The sequence below is a fragment of the Crinia signifera genome, chromosome 4, assembly GCF_055691185.1.
Source record: "Crinia signifera chromosome 4, ASM5569118v1, whole genome shotgun sequence".
Classification (NCBI taxonomy): Eukaryota; Metazoa; Chordata; class Amphibia; order Anura; family Myobatrachidae; genus Crinia; species Crinia signifera.
The window spans coordinates 188312692-188337076 of NC_139220.1; the positions used below are offsets into that span (position 1 = coordinate 188312692).

The 24385-nt window shown below is 42.8% G+C and overlaps 1 protein-coding gene across 2 annotated transcripts in view; it reads left to right on the forward strand.

Annotated features, from left to right (window-relative positions):
* SND1 (staphylococcal nuclease and tudor domain containing 1) overlaps positions 1-24385 on the forward strand; it is a 657666-nt gene that overhangs the window by 534872 nt on the left and 98409 nt on the right. For both annotated transcript variants that reach the window (XM_083183246.1, XM_083183247.1), the window contains exon 17: positions 23079-23267. In XM_083183246.1, the coding sequence (XP_083039372.1) occupies positions 23079-23267 (189 nt within the window). The remainder of the gene's footprint in view (positions 1-23078; positions 23268-24385) is intronic.

Sequence of the window (24385 nt, forward strand, 5' to 3'; positions counted from 1 at the left end):
TCCCTCCCCCCCCCCCCAAGTGTAAAGAGTGCCTAACCCCCCGTACCTGCCCTGTGCCCCCACCTCCCCTCCCCTTGTACTTACCTGCACGGGGATGCAGGGCAGTGGGGAGGCAGCTGGGGTCCATGCAGGGTCCATGCGGGGTCCAGGCAGTCCCAGTGCCTGATGAGAACTAGTAGTTCTCACTTTGCGCATATGTAATGAGTGCACGTGCATAATAATGAGCCATTCCTTACATATGCGCATATGTAATGAGCGGCTCATTATTATGCACGTGCACTCATTACACATGCTCAAAGTGAGAACTACTAGTTCTCATTAGGCACTGGGACTGCTTGGAGGCTAAATAACATTTAAGAGGCATTCCCACTGCCTCTTAAATGTTATTTTAACGTGTAGGACTCTGCTTTAAAAACGGGTTGAAATACCGTTTAACTTTAAACGGTATTTCAACTCTGGCACTTTCCCACTGAAGCCTTAAAATGGTAAATTGCACTGAAAATCGTCAATTTACCGTTTTTTTGCTGCAGTGGGAAAGGGGCATTATTTATTTAAAGATGATTGCATACTGTGTACTCGGCTTAAGAGCACGCAGGATGCTTTTTGAAAAGATACTTGGTGAATTGGTAAAAAAAGTGTCGGGATGGTTGGTTTTGTATCCTGTAATGAAAAGATATGAAGTGCAGAAATTAGGCAGAGGATGTGAGAAGCAGTTGGAAAAACATCAACCACTTCTCACCTATCTACAACTCTAGTTGTAACTGAGGCATTTATGCAAGGTTCTGATGGGGAATTGAGAGCATTTAAAGAAGGTTCCAGCGGTGGGCTGCAGTGTCTATGTGGTGTGAGAAGACAATTATATTTATTAAGTTGAATTGAAAAAGACTTGGTCATGCCTCCAGTTGTAGTGACTGTAATGTCTGCCCTTCACAGAGTAATTTTTGCCTACTCGGAGGGAGGTATGTATCTCTGCCGTAACCCTGCAAGAAGGAATGTTTGTCATAAAGGGCCAGATGTATCAAGCTTCAAAGAGTGATAAAGTGGAGTTTTAAACAACCAGCCAATCAGCTCGTACCTGTCATTTTTCAAACTCAGCCTGTGATATGGGAATTGGGAGCTGATTGGCTGCTTGTTTATCACTCTGCGTTTTATCACTTTTTGAAACTTGATACATTTGGCCCTTAACCTGTTATAGTGGGTACACACTGTGCAATTTTGCTTGCTATTCGATTGGTACGCAAAATTAATTTGATTTCACTATATAGTACAGATCTGTACTATATAGCCTTGCCTGCCAAAACTACTTTTCTATTCGATTTACAGTATACGGGAGCGAGCATTGTTATCCAATCTGCATCAAATGCAGATAAAAACATTCATTGCCCAAAATCGAATAGAAAAATAGTGCATATCTCACCGTGTGTACCCTGTAACAATGGCAGTGTTTATGCTCGGCAACACTTGCTGTTAAATTGTGTGGAAGAAGCTAAGATGCTTCTTATTGCAAAACATGCTTTATCCCCCCCCCTTGATTTTTAGCTATATTATGTTTATGACTACTGTATGCTACACAAGCAAAACTAGGCAATACTATGTTTGCCCAAGTACTTAATGAGTACTTCATTATGAGAATGGGATGCGGTCATCTATTAGAATGAACTTAGGTCTACAGTCATTAGGTCGACCCCACTAGGTCGACTGGCAGGAAGTCGACCTGACTTAAGGTCGACATGGGCCAAGGTCGACATGACTTATGGTCGAATTTGCATAAAGGTCGACATGAGGAAGGTCGACTGGTCATAAGGTCGACATGGGTTTTTCACTGTTTTTTGAGCCGACATGTGCCGACAGGCGGTATTTCATGCCCTACCATCCACTAGGGCGTGGTGGGAGAATAAAATAGTGTGCCGAGCGATGCGAGGGTCCGATTCTCATTGCCAACTGTGTCCATGTCGACTGTGTCGACATTCGGATCAAAAAACAGTGAAAAACCCATGTCGACCTTATGACCAGTCGACCTTCCTCATGTCGACCTTTATGCAAATTCGACCTTAAGTCGTGTCGACCTTGGCCCATGTCGACCTTAAGTCAGGTCGACCTTCCTGCCAGTCGACCTAGTGGGGTCGACCTAATGACTGTAGACCTAAATGCAGTCTGACGAATGATCCCATTCCATGAGAACGCAGGATTTTCATCATAGACAAGTGTAGCAAGCTAGAACAATACAGCAAGTAGCTCGTGAGATGATTACCTTAAAAAAAAAGGAGTACTAAGCCCGAGCAATGGTCAAAGTAGTACTCTGGGGGAGGGGGAAAGATTAAAAAAAAATCACCTGGTTTAACATGTTACTGGAAAAAATTAATTCAAATGTTTACACAGTTGTATTTTGTATGTTTACTTTGTATACAATTCAGTTAATAGGTTATTCAGTTGAAGTAAGCCTATTTCTCTACCTTTTCAAATTTACCTGGAAAATGTTGACAATGCCAAATAGATTTCAAAAATGTTTCTTGTATGTTCTTGGGCTTATTTAATCCCATGCGCATACAACACATTGTATAATAAATATCACACACACACACACACACACACACACACACACACACTTGCTGTATCTTCTCATTCTCCTGGAAATTATATCCTAATTAGCAGAAACAAAAAACTAACAAACTGTGCTATTTATATTAATTTGGTAAATAAGCCAGAACATTTCCATTAAGAACATGTTGATTTGTCTGGAAGGATAAAGGCTGGTCCCTGTGTGATAACAGCTTTCTTATTGTGTTGGAAAGTCCGTATAATAACTTTTTTTTTGTGTGTGTGTAATTTGACTCCTTGTTTTGAGGAGTCATGCATTAGTGTTTGTTAGGATGATTTTGTTTTTCTCCAAATTAGCACACTAAAATATTAACCATAGCAAACAAAGAATAGATAAATACAATCATTAAAAGGAAAAGCATTGGAGACTTAACATAAATAATAAGGGCCTCGGAGTAGTTTACTGGCTGGACAAACCTGGGTGTTAGTGTTTTTCAGTTGTGCTATTTAATGCATAAGTCCAATTGGTTTGAGGATACCTTAGAAACTCCTTCAACTAAGAGCACCATGGAATACAAGTATACTAGTTGTGTGTTTTTGATGTACATGCTGTATACTGTACCTACTGTATATGCTTTACTACTTAATACCCTGTTCACTGTTCTAGTATAACGCAGACTAATTAATCCTCCTGGAACATGCGGGGGAGTCACACAGACCCCCAGTAGAGAGTACAGCACCCATCCACTTCGCCCCCACTAAAAAGTATGTAGGATGGGGGCATGATGACGTGATTCTCTGTGAATCAGATCATTCTAAACTTGCCTACTCTCCTTAATAATGTTAATAAAAAGCGGATATTTTTCTCCTTGTCCATTTAACCTGAAAGTGGCAATAACCAAGTAGCTAGCGCACTAAACTTGTGGCTGTTGTGAGTAATTTTAGTTGATTTTAGTGCATATACAGCGTCCATCAGTGTTTTGAATGTTGGCAAATCATACTGAACCCCATATAGGACCAGAACTTTGCATAAATATTAACTGAAGATGACTGGGGCTTGTTTGAGCTTGTATTATTAGTTTGTGGTCCATTTATGTAATGTGATACATTTTACAAGATATTTTGGTGGAACCACCTCATTGCATGTACAATAGAGAGCAATACAAAATATAATTCTGTACTTTCCGTATTGATAAGTGCAATAGACCAATGCATCTAAACAAAATGTTAACTAGCTTTTTGTTAGAACCTACATTTGGTTTTAGAAAAAAAAACGGAGTCCGGAAAGAAGAGTTTTAGCATCTATAAATATACTGCAGTCTACGTTCTGATGTGCCGGAGTTCATCATTGGAGACGGAGTCTCTAATGGAAAAACAATAAACATTTACTCCCTCGTTGATTAAATTTTCTGTACTGGTACATTCATTTTTCATAATATACAATAAGACAAATTAAAAGCTTGTGTGTGCGCATGGATATGTATAATATGAAGGTCATCCTCCCTCTGCCCTGACTCCTAGCAATTTACTGCAGCCAGGGGCCATATTTCTAGCATGCCACAATTTATTTTATGAAGTAATTTATTTTATTTATTTTTTCAGCTTTGGCAAGACACAAAAGTTGCATATTTCACAGAGGTGTCAGGAAAAGTGCTCTGTTTCAAGGTTTTATGAGAGGATTATTTACTGAAGCAGCAGAATTCACAGCTAGTGTCAGGCAGAAGTGTGAGAACAGAACAAGTGTGGTTCATCACTGTAACTTCTCTTGTCCCATTCTTGGCCAAGAAGGAAATGAATGGTCTTGCTGTAAATCGGAGCAGTGCAGTGATACATGCTACCAATGGACGACACCTGCTTTGGAATTAAAATGTATTGGCAATACTTTTAGCTGCTGACCTGGTGTGTGGCTTTTTTTGTAAGCATGTTTTTACTTACACTCTGACCAGCTCATTTAATGTCAATCAGAGGTGTGTGTTATAAAATGCAAGTTCTAAAGTTCTAAACACTTAGGATTTGGTGAGCACTACAGTTTGGTAATGACTTCTCACTTTGAATTGATGATTTAGTTACAAATTTATTAGGGATAGCATGTGTGAAGTTGCTTGCGTCCAAGGAAACTGGTCCTCGCAGCACAGTCCTTGCCCTGGCCACTTCCAGAAAACACAGGCTGCTCCTATCTCTCCCCTCGAATGCCTTTTCCTGTTAGTCAATTTGAATCGTTCCCTACAGTATTCTGCACTTCAATCGCAGGACCATTTTGCGCATGTGCAGAACTGGTTCGGCACATTCCAAGATCCCAACCATTGGGAAAACTGCAGGTTATGTCACTTCCAACCTGAATTAGTCACTTAGCCTGCATTATTTAAGTTGATGGTATTTTAGTTGTTTGCTTTGTCATTTGCTTTATCACCTTATATCATAAGGCTTATAGTCTGCAATACGAGGCAGCATTTTTTTAATGTAAAAATTGATGATTTATAATAACGTAGCTAGGAAATTACAAAATCATAACACAATATAAATTGTTTTCTGGACTGGTGTGATTTGGGGCCATTGAAGATGTACAGATGTGTCCTCATATACAAAGCCTGAATACGCCATGCAGCATGCAATGCCTTGTGGGAGTAAATGTGTTTAGTCACAATGTATTGTAATTAAAAAGGCTTCACCAGATTTCACTGAATCATTTGATGTGTGACACTTGTTTATGTGTGTGCAAGTGAGAATTAATCTGTAAATGAAGCACAACAGAACTTGGAATGATAAAAAGCTGTATTTGCAGGAAAAAGACTTTTGGCGTGAATCGAGTCACATAGGACAAGATAAGGCCAAAAAGGAGTGTTCGACTTAACTGCAGCAATAGTGTGTGTGTAGGCACATCTGGAAATTGGATATCTAACCAATCATGCATACCAGTACAGTCTTGTTTTATACAGTAGCTTAAATTCTAGTAATTAATGTGAGCATACCATATTTGATGTGGCTATTATACAGGAAAGGATATGTACAGTTATTAGAACTTACATTAAGTTACATGGGAGCTTCAAGCAAGGACCCAGGTTTAAGTCTCGGGTCAGCCGATCATCAGCTAATGTTCTTATGACATCGCTTTGTGGTAGGGGACAGTTGATTTAACCCTGAGTGCCAATATCTCTGTGAGAGATGCTCAAAATATCAACTAAAAATGACAACATTTCTGTATGAGATGCGCAAAATATCAGTATCAACAGCTCTGTGAGAGGTGCAAAATATCTGCTCAAACTTTCAGCTTCACTATCACATTTGTTATATAAATAAATAAAAAAGATTTCCTATATAAGGTAAACCTTACAGTACATTATGATGAATAAAAATGTACACTTGCTAATTTTCACACCAATTTTGATACACATCTACTGTATCTATCTCCCGGCGGCGGCACTCCTACATAAATAACCACACCAGAGGCTGTGCAATTGTAGCTGACGTTAGTAATACTGTTCAATTTTATGCCTGATGACGAATGATTCAAATCGAAACGTTGCTATCTACTCCTGCCTGGTTGACTTCTTTCCTTATCCATGTGCTGCTGGGGCTGTTTGAATACAGCATGAGGACATATATATGACCTTTGCCACAGGGCCCCCTTCGGGCATCGGGAACCTTTGGATTTGTATTGGGGTTGTGCCTGGTCAATTGGACTATATATATATATGTATGTATGCATGCATGCAGTTAGGGGGTCAAAATAATTTGTCATCTCCTTAGTGACCTGTGTTTCCTTAACCCCTTCCCGACATTTGACGTACATTTACGTCATGGTCGGGAAGTACTTCCCGACACATGGCATAAATGTACGTCATGGTTTCTAACTGTCACTGCGTCTATAGACGCAGTGACAGTTAGGTGATGTCTGCTGTCCCTGACAGCAGACATCCCCCCTCGCCGCCCAGGGGGGGCAGGGGTGCCCCCCCCCGGTCGGCGATCGCTGTGATTGGCTGTTCAAATCTGAACAGCCATTCACAGCGTTTCCATGTGTTACCGGCGGCTAAGCCGCTCGGTAACACAGGGATCGGTGGTGATCGGTGCTGTCAAGTACAGCACCGATCACCACCGATGTGCAGCCCCCCCCTCGCACCCGCCGGGCACTCACCCGGCAGCAGCAGCAGCTCCCCCGGCAGCTCAGCGCAGCAGCGCTGCCCTCCTCCCTCCTCCCCCCTCCCCCCGCAGCAGCAGCAGCAGCAGCATCAAGCTGCACAGTAGCACACAAATAAATATATGTAATGAATATATATATATATATATATATACACATATATATATATATATATATGTGTGTGTATATATATATATATATAAGATATTACCGACATATGATGTATATATACGTCATGGTCGGGAGGTACTTCCCGACCGAAGACGTATATATACGTCATGGTTTTAAACTGTCACCGCGTCTATAGACGCGGTGACAGTTTGGAGATATCTGCTGTCCCTGACAGCAGACATCCCCCCTCGCGGCGATCGCTGCGATTGGCTGTTCAAATGTGAACAGCCAATTGCAGCTTTTCTGTGTTACCGGCGGCTAAGCCGCTCGGTAACACAGTGATCGGTGGTGATCGGTGCTGTTAAGTACAGCACCGATCACCACCGATCGCCAGCCCCCCCATCCCACCCGGCAGCCCCCCCTCCCTCCCACCCACCCGGCTGCCGCAGCGCCAGCACCCCTCCCAACCCCCCACCAGCCGCAGCGCCAGCCCCCCTCCCAAAGCTGGTGACCAAAATGGGGTCACATGTGGGGGGGTTCCACTGTATTGGTGCTTCGGGGGTCTTGCTAATGCGGCATAGCACCCACCATTCATTCCACCACCAAATATCACTCCTTCCCTTCTGAGTCCTGCCATGCACCCAACTGGTATTTTTTGGTCACATGTGAGGCATTGCCATACTCGGGAGAAATTGGGGCACAGATTTTGGGGTGCTTTGTCTCCTTCATTCCTTGTGAAAATGAAAAATTTTGAGCCAGATCTGCATTTTTGTGTAAAAAATTACATTTTCTCCTTCATCCTTGGGGACACTGAAGTCTACGCTGGGGAATAGAGTGGTGTATCGGAGGAGTCGGCACTTTAAGAAACTTGAACTGTGGTATGGCTCCTCCCCCTCTATTCCCCCCTCAGACCTCAGTCTTAGTTTAGTGCCCGGAGGAGTCGGATCCCTGGGCAAGGGGCTCCGTTTGGGGCCTTTTTTGTTTTGACTTGTTTTTTTATGAGACAGGCAGCCAGCGCGTGCCGGCTGCCTGCGACGTGGGATAGCTCTCCGGGGAGTCAGAGCGGCACCGCTTGCGGCGCACGCGGCTGACTCCGGTCACAGACGCATCAGCGTCTGGGTCCCGCCACAGCTGCCTGCGGCTTGTGTTACGGGGCCGCGACCTAGTCGCCCGCCGGAGAGAGCAGGGCGTGCGAGCGCATAGCGCTGGGTGACGGCTGGACCAGGGTTAATTCACTGGTCCAGCAGGGAGCAGACAGCCAATCAGCGCCGCTGTATACAGCGCGCGCTCTGATGAGGACAGAAGGGGCGGACCAGTGAGTGGTCGCGTCCTAGCTGCAGTCCTCTGTGTCAGACGCCGGTGCCTGCCACGCTGCTCCCTTGTCGGCTGTGCCTCTACAGTTCTCTGGAACAGGACAGCAGGACGCTTTCTCCCCCTCTTCAGCCTGGATATTATTGAATACTGCGCTGGGTGAGTGGAGGGGATTTTCTCTTGTGAGACTTCCCCGCTGGAGAGATTTCTGGTGGGCCTAATTCGGGGAAGGTGCGCTCCTCTCCCCCTATTAGTGTGGTGCTTTTGCTCTTGGTGTGGGGTCCTTGTGGGGGCTCTCTTTGTCTGGCTTATTTCACCTCCTTCCACCTGTGTGTGTGTAAGGGGTGTGTGTGTGTGCAGCATGACATCCAAGTCTCAGTCAAAAGCTTCTCCAAAGCTGTTTGTATGCACTAAGTGTGAGCAACAGTTTACGCAGCATGTGAAGGGTGTATCCTTGTGTAAGGATTGCTTCAAAGGGGATGCTGGGCAGAGTCAGGTCCCTATTCTGAACACTGAAGGAGTTACCAGTGTGTTAGCCACTCTGGCATCAGAGATGGCTGCATCTCGCAGGGACAGGGAGTCATTGCAGGTGCAACTGGGTTCCATGTCTGCTGCGGAGCCGGCCTGGGCCAGAGAACTGATTACATCAGTGAAGGCGTTGGCCCAAGCCGCTGCGGTGCCTTCAGGGGCCGCAAGTGCTCCACCTCCCCCGAGGAAAAGAGGTGTCCCTTTATTGTTACAGGGTGATACTTCAGAGGATGAACCGGGGGACCCCTTGGAAGGGGATATGTTTCAGGAGGATCCTATCGATCCTGTGGAGGACGTTCCTCAGGAAGAGGCCCAGGGTATAGAGGCCCTCATTCAGGCTATTAAATCTACCCTCAACGTTAGCGAGCAGGAGCCGCCGACGCAGGTTTCTATTTTTGGGAGGTCTGCTAAGGCAGTGGTCACCTTCCCAGAGTCTATGGAATTGGAGAAACCTCTTCTGGATATTTGGAGGTCTCCAGAAAAAAAGTTTCAGTTATCTAAGCGGTTTAAGGCCTCTTACCCATTTGCTCCGGAGGCTAGAGCAAAATGGGAGACTCCGCCGTTGGCAGACGCGTCAGTGTCAAAGCTTTCCAAGAAAGCGGCACTTCCCATTCCTGGGGCAGTGGCCCTCAAGGAGGCGCCAGATAGGCGTCTGGAGGCGGGGCTTAAGCAGATTTTTTCAACCGCAGGTGTGTCACTTCGGCCCATTCTTGTGATCTCCTGGGTCAGTAGGGCCATGGAGAAATGGGCGGAGGATTTGTCAAAGGGTCTGAATGACCAGGGTTCTTCTGAGGAGTTCATTCAGTTAGCAGAACAGATGCGGGAATCTGCAATGTATATTGGAGAGGCTGCAAGGGATTCTGCGGCTCTGGTGGCAAGGATTTCGGCTCAGTCCATTACGGCCAGGAGGTCTTTGTGGCTTAAGGCCTGGCAAGCGGAGGCGGATATTAAAAGGGCAGTAGAGGCTCTTCCATTTACGGGAGAGGTCTTGTTTGGGCCGGAGTTAGACAAGTTGATTTCTCTGGCCACAGGAGGCAAATCAACTTTCCTGCCTTCCGCGACTCCTCCTCCCAAAAAGCCTTATCAAGGGCCGGCCTTTCGCTCCTTTCGGGGGGCATCTAAGTTCAGAGGCAAGTCCAGAGGATCCTTTACCGCTTCTCGTGGCAGAGGCAGAGGGTTTGGTGGAGCAACCACTTCCTCAGGACCAGCTGCTCGGCGCGCAGACGTCAAGCAAACCGAAAAGCCCGCAGCATGACTCCCGGCCCTCCTACCTGGGGGATCCCTGAGTAGGGGCTCGCCTGTTGGACTTCCGGCAGGCCTGGGAGGGGTCTTGCAAGGACAAGTGGGTTCTGTCCGTCATTGCGCAGGGGTACAGGCTGGAGTTTTCCAGTACTCCCCCTCACCAGTTTTTTACAATAGGTTTGCCTCACGTGGAGTTGAACCGTCAGTTGCTTCTTCAAGCAGTACAGAAGCTGTTGACCGCAGGAGTTATAATGCCAGTTCCTGCCGAACAACGCACAGAGGGTTTTTATTCTCCCCTGTTCCTGGTCCCGAAACCGGACGGTTCGGTTCGACCAATATTGAATTTAAAAGCGTTAAACGAATATATCACGTACCACAGATTCAAGATGGAGTCTCTTCGTTCTGTGGTTGCAGGGCTGGAGCCGGGGGAATTTTTAGCATCTTTGGATGTCAAAGATGCTTATTTGCATATTCCCATCTACGTCCCGCATCAGAAGTTTCTTCGCTTCGCGATAAGGGATCTCCATTTTCAGTTTCGGGCTCTGCCTTTTGGCCTTTCATCGGCGCCACGTCTGTTTACCAAGGTAATGGCAGTGATGGTAGAGTTGCTTCATTCTCTGGGAGTAAAGATCGTTCCTTATTTGGACGATTTACTGATCAAGGCCGAATCCAGGGATCAGTTGACGCAGGCGATTCAGGTAACCTGCCAGACGTTACTGAACCATGGATGGATTCTCAACTACCAGAAATCTCAGCTGAATCCTTCAAGAAGGATTGTATTCCTGGGGTTGATTCTGGACACGGAGGTTCAAAAAGTTTTTCTGCCTCGGGAAAAGATGTTGTCCCTGCAAGAGTTGGTTCGGCAGGTGCTTCGACCTCGGAGAGTGTCGGTGCACTTATGTATCAGATTGCTGGGCAAGATGGTAGCCTCGTTCGAGGCTCTTCAGTTCGGCCGTTTCCATTCAAGGACCTTTCAATTGGACCTGCTCAGGAAGTGGTCGGGCTCCCACTTGCACATGTACAAGATGGTGGTGTTATCGCCCTGCAGCCGTCTCTCTCTCTCCAGTGGTGGCTACTGTCGGCCAATTTGTTGGAGGGCCGACGTTTCGGAATCTGGGATTGGACGATAGTCACGACCGATGCCAGCCTCCGGGGCTGGGGAGCTGTTGTGTTGGGGCAGCACTTCCAGGGTCGTTGGTCGTCTCAGGAGGCGAAGCTGTCTATAAACATCTTGGAGCTTCGCGCGATTCGTCTGGCCTTGGCCTATGCGGACGGGATCCTCCGGGGGAGGGCGATTCGCATTCAGTCGGACAATGCCACGGCTGTGGCTTATGTGAACCGGCAGGGCGGAACGCGCAGTCGCGGAGCCATGCAGGAGGTGCGTCCAATCCTGCAATGGGCAGAGCGGCATGCTCTGGCCTTGTCAGCGGTCTTCATTCCCGGGGTGGACAACTGGGAGGCGGACTATCTGAGTCGCCAGGATGTTCACCCTGGGGAGTGGGCCTTACATCCGGAGGTATTTGCCCAGATCGCCCACCGATGGGGGATGCCTCAGGTGGACATGATGGCTTCCAGGAACAATCGGAAGGTGCGGCTGTATTGTTCCAGGTCTCGGGATCCAGAGGCGGTAGCGACGGACGCGCTGACCGCAAGTTGGAACTATTCTCTCATTTATCTGTTCCCTCCGTTGCCCTTGATTCAGTTGGTACTCAGGAGAATCAAGCGGGAGAGGTCCAGGGTCATCTTGGTGGCACCGAATTGGCCTCGTCGTCCTTGGTATGCCGACCTTCAGGGGCTCCTGATAGATCATCCTTGGCAGCTACCTCTAAGGGACGATCTTCTACAGCAGGGGCCGTTCGCCTACCAAGGCTTACGGCAACTTCGTTTGACGGCATGGCTGTTGAGGCCACACTGTTGAGCAGAAGAGGAATTCCTAAATCAGTGATTCCCACTATGATAAGGGCCAGGAAGGAGGTGACTTCACGGCATTATTATAGTATTTGGAAGGCCTATGTAGCGTGGTGCGAGTGCCGTAACTTGCCCACGGCTGTGTTTTCTTTGTCTCGGTTGTTGCAGTTTCTGCAAGCCGGATTTAAGGCGGGTTTGCGCCTAGGGTCCCTTAAGGTACAAGTGTCTGCATTGTCAGTTTTCTTTCATCGGCGTCTTGCCGTCATTCCTGAGGTGCAGACGTTTCTGAGCGGGGTTCTCCGCCTTCAGCCCCCGGTGCGGGCTCCGGAGGAACCTTGGGATCTTTCCTTAGTTTTGGATTATCTTAAGTCAAGTGTTTTTGAACCCTTAGACTCTATTGATTTGCGGTTGTTAACTTGGAAAACGGTGTTACTGCTCGCGTTAGCATTGGCACGCCGGGTGTCCGATCTTAGCGCTCTTTCATGCCGGTCTCCCTACCTGGTGTTTCATCCGGACAGGGCTGAGCTTCGGACCAGGTTGGATTATTTGCCTAAGGTGGTTTCATCTTATCACCTAAATCAGCCAATCGTGGTTCCAGCTCTTACGGGAGATTCCGCCTCGCTGAACGTGGTCCGAGCCTTGCAGGTGTATGTGAATAGGACCAAGGATCTCAGAAGGTCGGATTCACTTTTTGTCCTTTATTCTTCGGCAAAGCGGGGTTGGCCAGCGTCTAAACAGACTCTGGCTAGGTGGATCTGTCTCACCATTAAGCAGGCTTACCTTCATGCTTCACAGTCACCGCCAGTCAGGATCTCGGCCCATTCCACCCGTTCGGTGGGGCCGTCCTGGGCCGCTGCCAGGGGAGTTTCCCTGACACAGTTATGTAGGGCGGCCACTTGGTCGGGCCCTAATACTTTCGTTAAGTTTTATAGGTTTGACACCTTTGCGGCCTCTGCCTCCAGTTTCGGCCGTGCGGTGCTTCAGGATGTCCAGTGCCTTCCCACCCGTGGGGATGGCTTTGGGACGTCCCCAGCGTAGACTTCAGTGTCCCCAAGGATGAAGGAGAAAATAGGAATTTGGTACTCACCGTTAATTCCCTTTCTCCGAATCCGTAGGGGACACTGAACACCCTCCCGGCACTGATCAGGCCAAAAGGGGGGGGGGTTTATTTTTAGCGCATGCAGTTATGTTTGGTTATGCATGCGTCTGGGTGTTGGTGACAGCCTGCTGAGTAGTATGGTTGTTCGTTTTGTTTTGTTAATATCTTTCTCTCTCTATTGGGGATTCCCTGGTCTCTTTTCTCCTCTCGGGCACGGTCAACTAAGACTGAGGTCTGAGGGGGGAATAGAGGGGGAGGAGCCATACCACAGTTCAAGTTTCTTAAAGTGCCGACTCCTCCGATACACCACTCTATTCCCCAGCGTAGACTTCAGTGTCCCCTACGGATTCGGAGAAAGGGAATTAACGGTGAGTACCAAATTCCTATTTTTTTACACAAAAATGCAGATCTGGCTCAATTTTTCATTTTCACAAGGAATGAAGGAGACAAAGCACCCCAAAATCTGTGCCCCAATTTCTCCCGAGTACGGCAATGCCTCACATGTGACCAAAAAATACCATTTGGGTGCATGGCAGGACTCAGAAGGGAAGGAGTGATTTTTGGATTTTGCAGCACAGATTCTGGTTTAATGACCCCTGAAGCACCCATACAGTGGAACCCCCCCACAAGTGACCCCATTTTGAAAACTACACCCTTCAGGGAATTCATCAGGGGGTATAGTGTACATTTCAAACCGCCAGGGGTTTCACCAATTTTGATACAACTGAGCTGTGAAAATGAAAAATTAAATTTTTTCATTTTCACAGTCCAGTTGTATCAAAATTGGTGAAACCCCTGGGGGTTTGAAATGTACACTATACCCCTAAATGAATTCCCTGAAGGGTGTAGTTTGCAAAATGGGGTGACTTGTGGGGGAGGTTCCTAACTTTTAGCACTTATGGTGCCTAGAAACCTACATGGTGCCTAAAAAAAAAATCTCATAAAAAGGAGGCTCCAAAATCAAGTAGGTGCTCCTTCTATTATGAAGCCTGTGGTTTGGTCACCATGCACACTAGGGCCACATATAGGATATTTATGAAAACAAAAGAATTGGGGGAATCAATTTTTAGTCACATTTCTCTAGTAAAATCTACTGTATTCGTTAGAAAAATGTATTAAAATTGAAACTCTGCAAAAAAAAAGAAATTTTGAAATTTCACCGACACTTTGTTTTAATTCCTGTGAAACACCTAAAGGGTTAACAAACTTCCAAAATGCTGTTTTGAATACTGTGAGGGGTGCAGTTTTTGAAATGGCATCATTTATGGGGGTGTCTCACATACAAGTCCCTCAAAGTCACATCAGAACTGAACTGGTCCCTAAAAAAATCAGTGTTTGAAATTTTCTTGAAAATTTGAGAATTTGCTATTCATATTTGAAGCCTCCTAGTGTCCAAAAAAATGAAAAGGAGGTTGAAATAATGATTGCAACATAAAGTAGACATATGGTCTTTGTTAGTTATTAACTATTTTGAGTGGTATGTTTATTTGTCTCACAAGCAGAAAATGTGACATTTTGCAAATTGCAAAATTTTCCATTTTTTCACGACATTTTGGTATTTTTCACAAAAAAACACAGACTGTATCGACCCAAATTTACCACTAATTTGAAGTACAATGTGTCACGAGAAAACAATCTCAAAATCACTGGGATAAGTAAAAGCAAAAAAAAGTTATCCCCACTTAAGTGAAACATGTCAGATTTGAAAAAAATGGCTCTGTCAGGAACGCAAAAACTGGCTCTGTCAGGAAGGGGTTAAGATGGTATGTGTGAGGTCAGCTGGCTGTATGACAAGAGAACACATGCTACACTTTACAACTTGTAGAAACTCCCTCAGTCTCTAATAGATCTGTAATAATAATATCCATGAATAAAGATGTCATGCATTTTTGCAAATTAGTGAAATGTTTCAGAAATGCCGCAACACGGTCACAAGAGAATTCTCTCAAATGGTGTTTGGCTGATTATGTTAAATTAGGTGATTATGTGAAAATAAGAGATTTTTACCATGAATAATAAAATAGAAGTATTCTATAACCAGATGTTTGAATCTAATATTTTATCTGTAGAACAATCTGAGGAAGACTTTAAAGTATTCGTTCAGTTAGAAGTCCCTTCACCCAGAGATTGTGTGCCCATGCAGCTCTTAAAGTAGCCCCACCCAGACATATTTGGTTTGAGTATTGATGCTGCCACTTTTACACTGTTGTGTTGGCACATTGCCCTGATCACAGCTAACTGAATCCTCCTCTAAATGTATTATGATAGATCTGAGATACAGGATAATGGGGAGGGGTGATGAAGACAAATTAGACATGGGCCGGATAGTAGAAATGAGGTAGGGATAAAAACAAATTATTTAGTATCAATGTTTGCTGCAGATCCAAGTTTGTTATTTCGAAATTAATCTGAGTAGACCAAAACCTCCACTGTTTTGTCCTCAATGGGAGTATGAATATATTTTGAGCTTTTGGCTGAATAAATGGTGAGTGCCTTTATATTTCTGACCATGCTTGGAGTAAACTAAAGATATTCTTTGGCCTTATACTAATTTGAGAAGCATTCCAGCTGATGCCATTGTGATGGTGTGCACAGCTTATGTTTTATTTTGAAAGGTCATCAGAGAAAATATCAAATTATTCCAGCCGTATGTGCGTTATTGCATATTCCGCAGAACAGTTTTGTCTGAATGTGGGGGTTGTGTTCACGTTGAGGTGAAATATCGTGCTTACTGATAGAAAGCATGTTTTAGAGTCTACCTGTTTCTTTTTATTTTAATGTGTTTTTTTTTTTTTATGTTCTGCATATTCTCAATGACCAGAGAGATATGTGGTACATTCCTCCTCTTTTTATTGAACAGAACTTTCACGGTCTATGCTATAGCTATAACTGTATTGGGGCAGCATGGATGGTGTAATGGTTAGCATTACTGCCTTACTGTTTATATATTCTCTCCGTGCTTGCATGGGTTTACTCTGGATACTCCGATTTCCTCCCACAATCCAAAAATATACAGGTAGGCTTCCAACAAAATTAACCCTAGTAGAATGTCTGTGTGTGCGTATACATGTGGTAGGGAATATAGATTGTAAGCTCCACTGGAGCAGGGACTGATGGATTGTAAACTCCACTGGGGCAGTGACTGATGTTCCAATATTCTCTGTAAAGTGCTGCGTAATGTGTGCGCTATATAGGAAACTGTTAAATAAATAAATTAGAAACAAGTGTTTACTATCTGTTTCGGTGAGCTATGCTATTTTTTTTTTCTATAGCTTTATGAGCAATTTGACTATTCTCCAGTATTTTACCTCCAGTATTATAAAACAGCAGCTACTGTATACTGTATTCCATTCCAAGTATTAATCACTATAACAGCAAGCAAAATATTCTATAGAGCTAGTAGTGGTTTGCTATGTACCTTGGCCTTTTTCTGTGTCAGTGTTTACTGTTGTTGTTTTTGAGTGGTTAGCAAACACTGCAGCAGCAGTAGCAACTCACTAGTATAATTAAATGTGTTTTGCATTGATCTGAAACTCAAGGTTGCTTCTTTTCCAGCAGAATAAAATGGATTTAACCCTTTTCAAAGCCACAAAGGTCCATAATTCAGTGTTGAGGGTGTTTTTTGTGTGTGGTTTGTTAAGTAAATAATAAAAGAAGACAGCGTGTCACAATTTTTTTAATTAACATACAGAAGTGCATTTCATTCAGTTTCTGGAGCAACAAATCCCATTTGTAAACTTTGTCCATAACATATATAAGCAAGGGCACTCTTTTTTGTTTTAAACAAGTTAAAACTTTCAAGTGTGTTAGATTCAACAAAAACTTGTAAAAAAAACCTTGTGGAAATAATGTTTTGGGTGAAGGGGAATTTGCAGACAGTCTACTGATTAACTGCACAGTAATTTTGTTAGTAAAACTGTACATTATTTACCCTCTTGCCCCCTCACTCGAAGCACCAAGAATGCACACACTTCTAGTAAGCTTTATATGTTTTTGTCTACAGCCTGTTTACATGGTTATAGAGAAGCGCCATGAACACTTAATTTCCTTGTAGGCATAATTGACCCATATTTTAGGAATCTCCTTTTTTTGGCTCTTCATAAAAGATGCATAAGACACTTATGATAAAAAAATCCTTAAAACCTGTATTATTTTCAGCCATTAAGTGTGGCTGGGGATCAAAGTTATATTTTGAGGCAATAATAAATATTAATTTGCGTGATTATCTACCATATTATTAAACATATACTGTACGTGTATGCCTTGTCACATGAGTTAATGTGTATTGTTTATTTTTCTTTCAAAGATTACTGCCAGCAATGGTTATCGCTGATTGACATTAACAAAACCTATGTCTTGTGATCGACTATGGCATGATGCATGCTGCCCAGTGGAGTAATTAGTATAATAGTGCCCCCTGACGATTTTAGGGAGCCCCCCCCCCAGCTCACCCAAGTAAACTTAAACACCCCCCTTTACCTCCATACCCCTCCGCTTGCCGCCGCATTCCTGGCAGGCCAAGGACCCGCAGATCTGGTCTGAGCCGCGCTCCGGCTCAAACTCCTACCAAATTACTGACCCTCACATAATGGCTGCTCCTAATAGCAGACCATTTTTCAGGATGCTAGAGGAAGCTGCTCTAGCATCCTGAAAAACTGTCTGCTGTATAAGGGCAGCCATTTTATGAGGGTGCATTTTCATTGAGCACTGCAGCAGGATCTAGGAGGAGAGCCGGGACCGCACAGACAAGTAATCTGCGAGTCCCGGCACAGACGCGGCAGCGGCGTAACCATAGCCCCGCAGACTGGCCGATGCTGGGTCTGCGGGGCTATAGTTACGCCACTGATTCTGCCCTATCTTGCAGATATGAGTACGAACACATAGGGAAGCTAATGAAGGCACTACAGTACCTCTTTTACATGCTTGATTTGAATCTTAATTATTGTAATCTAGTTGGGTTGGTCGTGTAGCTTAAAGTATGAGCACAGAATTCTAAATTATGATTTTATTTATTGAACTAGACCAATTTTATCATTGGGGTAAAAAAAGGCATATTTAGTGAGGTTTCTCCCGTTTAGAGTATGCCAAATGCTTTTATTTTTTTGAATATTCATGTACAAAATTAAAACTTAAACGTACTGTATATGAAATGTATTCATAATGGGGCTATTGAGAGTTACAAGTATGTTTTTATCCTAAGCTAAATTCTGGTCAATAGAATGTTAATCTTAGTTGGGAAGCTTGAAAGTGGATTTTGGGTAGCTTCATCATCCTGTGCATCCCAGGTAGAGGAGATTGGTAAACATACTGTGCACCATTTTTTTTCTCCCCGCCCCTCTAAATCTGCTTATAGAATAAACTTTAGCACCAGATGGGAATTCAAACCGCAGTCTAGTCAGAAGATATGACTTAACATAAACAGGGATGAAGGAGCTCACAATAATGTGTTTGCTGTAAAATGAATGCTTTTGGAATAGCTGGGAAATTACAAAATCATAATAATATTCATAAACTCTGTTATGGAATGGTGCCAACAAAGATCTACAGATGTGTTCTCCTATCCCAAACCTGAATATGCCATGCAGCGCGTAATGCCTGGTGGGACTAAATGTGCCTTTGTCGCAATGTGTTGCAATTAAAAAGGCTTTACCAGACTTCACTAATTCATTTGCTATGTGAGTGTGTATGAAGCTGTACATGAAGCATAGCAGAACTTTGAATGATAAAAGCTGCATTTGCACAAGTCGAGTCATATAGGACAAGACAAGCCCAAAAAGGAAAGTTGGACTTAAATACAGCAATAGTGTGTGTGTATGTGTGTAGACACATCTGTAACTTTGATATCTAACCAATCATGCATACCAGAGCAGTCTTGTTTTTTACAGAAGCTTAAATTCTAGTAATTAATGTGAGCATACCACATTTGATGTGGCTATTATACAGGAGAACTTATGTACAGTTATTTGAACTTAAGCTACATCAGTGGTTCTGGCAAGGATCCAGGTTTAATTAACTGGTCATCATGACATCACTTTGGTGTGGGGAACAGTTGATTAAACATTTGCTCTATGTCTTGGAAAATGAATTCTAAATTGAAACATGGACCTATATTGCCATGCTTCCTTCATAATTTTTTTTTTAATGAAAATAAATTGTTATGTATTAAAATATAACTTTTTTAAATGAAAATCTATGCTAAAATATCAGTATGTGTAACAAGAAAAAACACAATAATGCACAATGCACAATGCATAAAGTATAAAAATTACAAATCGTGGTCACAAAATTCTTTTTTTTTTTTGGTAGCAAAAATGATCAGATTCAATTTACTATGTGAAATCTCGGGGATTTCATGTCATGCGTCAAAATATCCCTATGTGAACGGAAAACATTTTTTAATTTGTTTGTTAACTCAATTAATTGAATGGGACTATTTCACATAGTAAATTGAATCTGATCATTTTCGCTACCCAAAAAAAAATTTTGTGACCACGATTTGTAATTTTTATACTTTATGCATTGTGCATTATTGTGTTTTTTCTTGTTACACATACTGATATTTTAGCATAGATTTTCATTAAAAGTTATATTTTAATACATAACAAACAATTTATTTTCATTATATAAGTGTGCCCCAAAAACCTTTTGTTGTTCTCCCTTTGTCACCCACTTTTTTTGGAGCACCACCAACCAGACACCGACAATTATTCCATTCTTGTGCGGTAAATACGTTGGCACAATATACTGTACGCATATAATTGTTTCTAAAGATAATATAAGTTTGCCAGTGCTGACCCCCACCCATATTGTAAACATGCTTCCTTCATAAGCAGAGTGTAATTCTGTAATTTTATTTATTTTTTCATTTTGAAAACTAAACTCGTTTATCTGTGTAATCTTTTTCCCCATTAGTTTTTATAATTTCTGTAATTTAGTATTTTAATCCTTTTTATGGGAAAAAAAAGTTTTCCTTTTATTAGTCTTCATATAGGATTCCAGAACTCAGTCTAGGGGCAGTATTCAATGAGTAAATTCGGCATGTGTAGCGAATCCCTGTCCCCATATTCAATGCCGCAGGGGCTCGCTCGCCCCTGACGGCGAATCTTATCCGCCACAGGGAGCCGGGGGACGGCGGCAGGCAGGGAGATTTAAGTCTCCCTGCCTGCCCCAGAATGTATGTGGGGGGAAGGTGGGCTCCCCGGGACCCAGGCAGTACAAGCTGCCCCCCCGGGAGAGCTAGCAGGGGACCGGGTAGGAGCCGCTAGCACTGCTCCCGATCGTGCATATGTAATGATCGGGAGCAGTGAATATGTAATGAGTGGCTCCCGGCTCTCTGCTGGCTGTTTTGTGTAAAAAAATATATATATGTGCTGTAAGCACATGAATAAAAATAGCATGCTCCTTCACAGAATAAAATTCCTGATTTTTTTTTTAAACCATTTAAAAAAAACAAAAAACATTATTTCAAAAGTTCACATTCCACTTCACCATGAAAAGATGGCGATTGCTACTCGGTGACACACGGCAAAAATCACTTAGAAAGTAATTCGCCATCTTCTCATTGAATACACTCAAGGCAAATCACATTGAAAAACCCATTGAAAAACCACAGCGAATTGCGGAGACTATCAGACGGCGAATTGTCCGTCATTCACTGTTTGCAGATGGCGAAAAGTGCACGTTGAATAGGCTGATTCACTTTCTGACACAAAAAAATCACCTTCCAAAGTGAAAATAGCACAAATTCGCCATGAAACATGGCGAATTGGCCTCATTGAATACTGCCCTATGAATAAGCAGTTAGATCACTTATGTCATAACATAACTATTCTTGAGAGTCCTAAGTTGACCACTACTGGATTTTTTTAGTTGTTTTTTTTTAAGCAAATGTTGCAGAGATTGTGCAATTATGATATTACTGAGGGACCTGTGATCCTACTTGTTTCTACAGGTGGTGGCAGTGAGAGCAATGCATGGTATAACAGGCAGAGTGATAGAATATTGTGAGTATTCGATTAGACTCTGATATGACTTTATTAGATCTGACTCTAGTGTAGTATCAGTCAGGGTAATGCAAAGTGCCATTAAAGGAACTGGTATAATATTGTATTTATAATATCGCTTTTATCAGGGGCATGCGTGAATTACACTGATTCTGTGGTTGCCTGGCTTTAAGACTGCATTTTACCTGGCTTTAGTCAGCCACTGAGCTCTGGTAAATTGTGTACAGTACTTTTATATCAGGTTTTTTTTTTCTGGATTAAAGGGACGGCACTCTCACGGTCTTCTAATGTTCAATAAATACACCACACTTTTGAAACATTGGCAAATGTCTACCAATCTATTAGGGTTTTTGTCAGGGACAATCTGATAATAGATTTGAAACGTTGGCAAATAACTACCAAAGTGTGGTGTATTTATTGAACATTAGAAGACCGTGAGAGTGCAGTCCTGCATCCGTCTCCTGTACCATAGATTGTTCCTTGAACTCTCTTGGAAAGGCACCAGGGCATTATCTTTTGGGAACTGGAGTGCCAGCCACTTGCTCTACTATATATATATATATATATATATATATATATATATATATATATATATATATATATATATATATATATATATATATATATATATATATATATATTATGCGTTTTATAAAATTGCGATGTGGGCATGCTTATGTGAAGAGGTGCAAATAGTTAATAGCCATATGACTACATATTTGCATTTTCAGAATTGACTTTATTTCAAGTTCCATATAGTTTGTGTATATAATGCTTACATAAAAATAGAAGATGTTGGCACGCTCGTTTTTCTTGCAACACAAATGTACAGAACAGTCTGGGCAAAATCTTTTCATTGATCTTTCTTTCCAGTGGCATAATCACAATCCAGAAATGTCACAGCTGGGAAATTGGTTTTTCTTCTATTGACAAGTCTTAAAAGCAATCTTTTCCCTTTTTTCATGTTGTTGCTGCGATCAGTGATTGATGTGCTACAGAGAGAGTGAGTACCACTGGTTTTTGTTAAATTTAAAAGCCTAAAGGCGTCTCTGCCACCTACGACTGACGTTGTGGGCAAGGGTGTCATGTGTTTAAACTTTTAGGCATTAAAGTGGCCACTTTTGCTATGAAACATGAAGATGTTAAAACCCCATTAATAGAATTACAGTATATCAAAGTATAGGTCTAAACCTAAAATGTGTCAAAGACACGAATTCCATGGTTGTTGACTTAAGAGAACCATTTTCAGGAACACATTGCTGTATGGCTTATATGTTAAATTCCTATTTCGATCTTTGGCAGGGAACTTGACATCAAAATGGACCTTGAAATTTCCAATGATCACTACAACTAGCTTCCACAGGATCACAAATGATCTAGTAACTGTTGATTTACCTTTTGTTATAACTGTATGTTCGGTATGTTTTTTACTATGTGTACTCCCTTTCCAAATATTTCTGCTTGGCACTGTTCTGCAGCTACTAGTATAATTGCATCTTATGAAGCTGATGTGAACAAATACTGATTAGAATTGTTTTCACCTCCATTAACTGTATTCTGTGCCTCCTGTCTGTGCTACCACTGCTGTATCCTTTCCTCACAGGATGAAGATTCATTGCCCTACTATAACTGTGACCAGGACAATAGCTCTTGCTATGTCATGTTTGGTTTGAGCATTTGAATCTGACATTATCGATCGTCCTTGCTTCCCGGAACACAGCTGTCATTGTAGGATATGAGTTGTTTTCCAGGCCAGTAGGACAAAGTAAGGTTTGGAAGGTAGAATTAAGATTAGCCTGCACCTTTTTATGGTTGTAAGCTCAGATGAGTGTGCTATTTTTTAACATTGTCAGTGTTTCAAGCACAGCTGCGGTGTTGTCCTAGATATGGACCTGATTGAGCTTACTCTTTTGGGGTTTTGCATCATCTATCACAGGAAAAAATCTTCCAAGTGGCCTGACACATTTGCTTGTACATTGGATCTTTATATTTGTAGTGAGAGGAGGAGGGTCCTATTACAGACAACAAGGTTGATCATTTATGCAACAGCTGGTTTCCCCAGTAACATCAGAAAGGTCTTTGTTTTTTATTTCGAACCACATATTCGGGAGTTATAATAATGCATCTTAACCAATTGTATTATAAATGTGGAAACAGAATAATTGAGCACCTGTTAACGTTTCCTATTTCATCTCTTTGCCAGGTGGAGGTGGAAGTGGAAGCAATGGACAAAGCTGGCAACTTCATTGGGTGGCTTCATGTGGATGGTGTCAACCTGTCAGTTGCTTTGGTGGAACATGCTCTGTCCAAGGTCCATTTCACTGCAGAGCGCAGCAACTATTACAAGACTCTCTTGACAGCTGAAGATGCTGCTAAACAAAGGAAAGAAAAGGTACGCTTCTATGAAATATTTTTTTTTACTTTACCTTGACCTCTGGTAATAATTAAGTTTAAAAATAAAATCGAAGCTGCAAAGTCCATAGTCTCGTATCTTGTAAGGTAAGATATTCTCTGTACTGCTCTACGTGGAAGCAACAACTCTTGTTCCAGTATAGATAACTGCAGAATGGCGATCCTCAAGAATTAAGGTATCAAAGATTGGGGAGCACAGCTCTACGTGTTTCTCTAGGGTAAGCCTCCCAGCTTCATCAGTTACCTTTAGTAATAAGGTTTGGGTTTGAAAAGTAGAATGAAAACTAGGATAGGACGGTCTTGAAGACCGTAATGTAGTGTCAATATGAGAGTGGCCAATGGTGTTAAGATGCATACGCACTGTGCAATTTGTGCTTTCGATTCTGACTATATAGTCAAATTTAGAAGAAATTAGCACAGTGTGAATACAGCTTGCGATGGTGATGCACTCTCCCATGGGATCAGCATTACAAGAAAAATAAACTGTTCGGGCAAGCCAATTTTGACTATATTGTGTGTCATTCAGCGTTCTAGTATAGGCAAAGTAATCTAAAGTAAATATAGTTTATATTGTATGGTTCTGGGCTCTGGGGAGTTCATGGAAAAAATTGCAGTGTCAAAAGCAGCGGCCTTAGCCAATATTGCAACTTATGCACGCACCTCAAGATCCTGAATAATTTGAATATAGTAAATTATGGACTTTCAATTGATCAAATCAGTGAGCACCTTAAGGTGCATACACACTGGGGGTTTCTTCCCATGAGTGATGCTATGAAAATCTCTGGATGATAAATCGCTGGAATGTGGGAAAGTCTGTGAAGCAGCATAAAGTGGCAATGTAGATGAGAGATGGAACGGTAATTACTATGTTAATTTCATGTTCAATGTCAGTATTAACCTTTGAGTGCCAACATATCTGTGAGAGATGTGCAAAATATCCACCAAAAATGCCTGCGTCACTTGGGTTAACTGTGGTTTATCATGACCTGTTCAGTGAGCTATTAGGAGACCTTAGCACTGATCGTCCTTATTGAAAAGAACCTTTCGGGTCATAGTGTCACCAGTGAGCAGAACATTTGAACTTAACATACCTTTGTT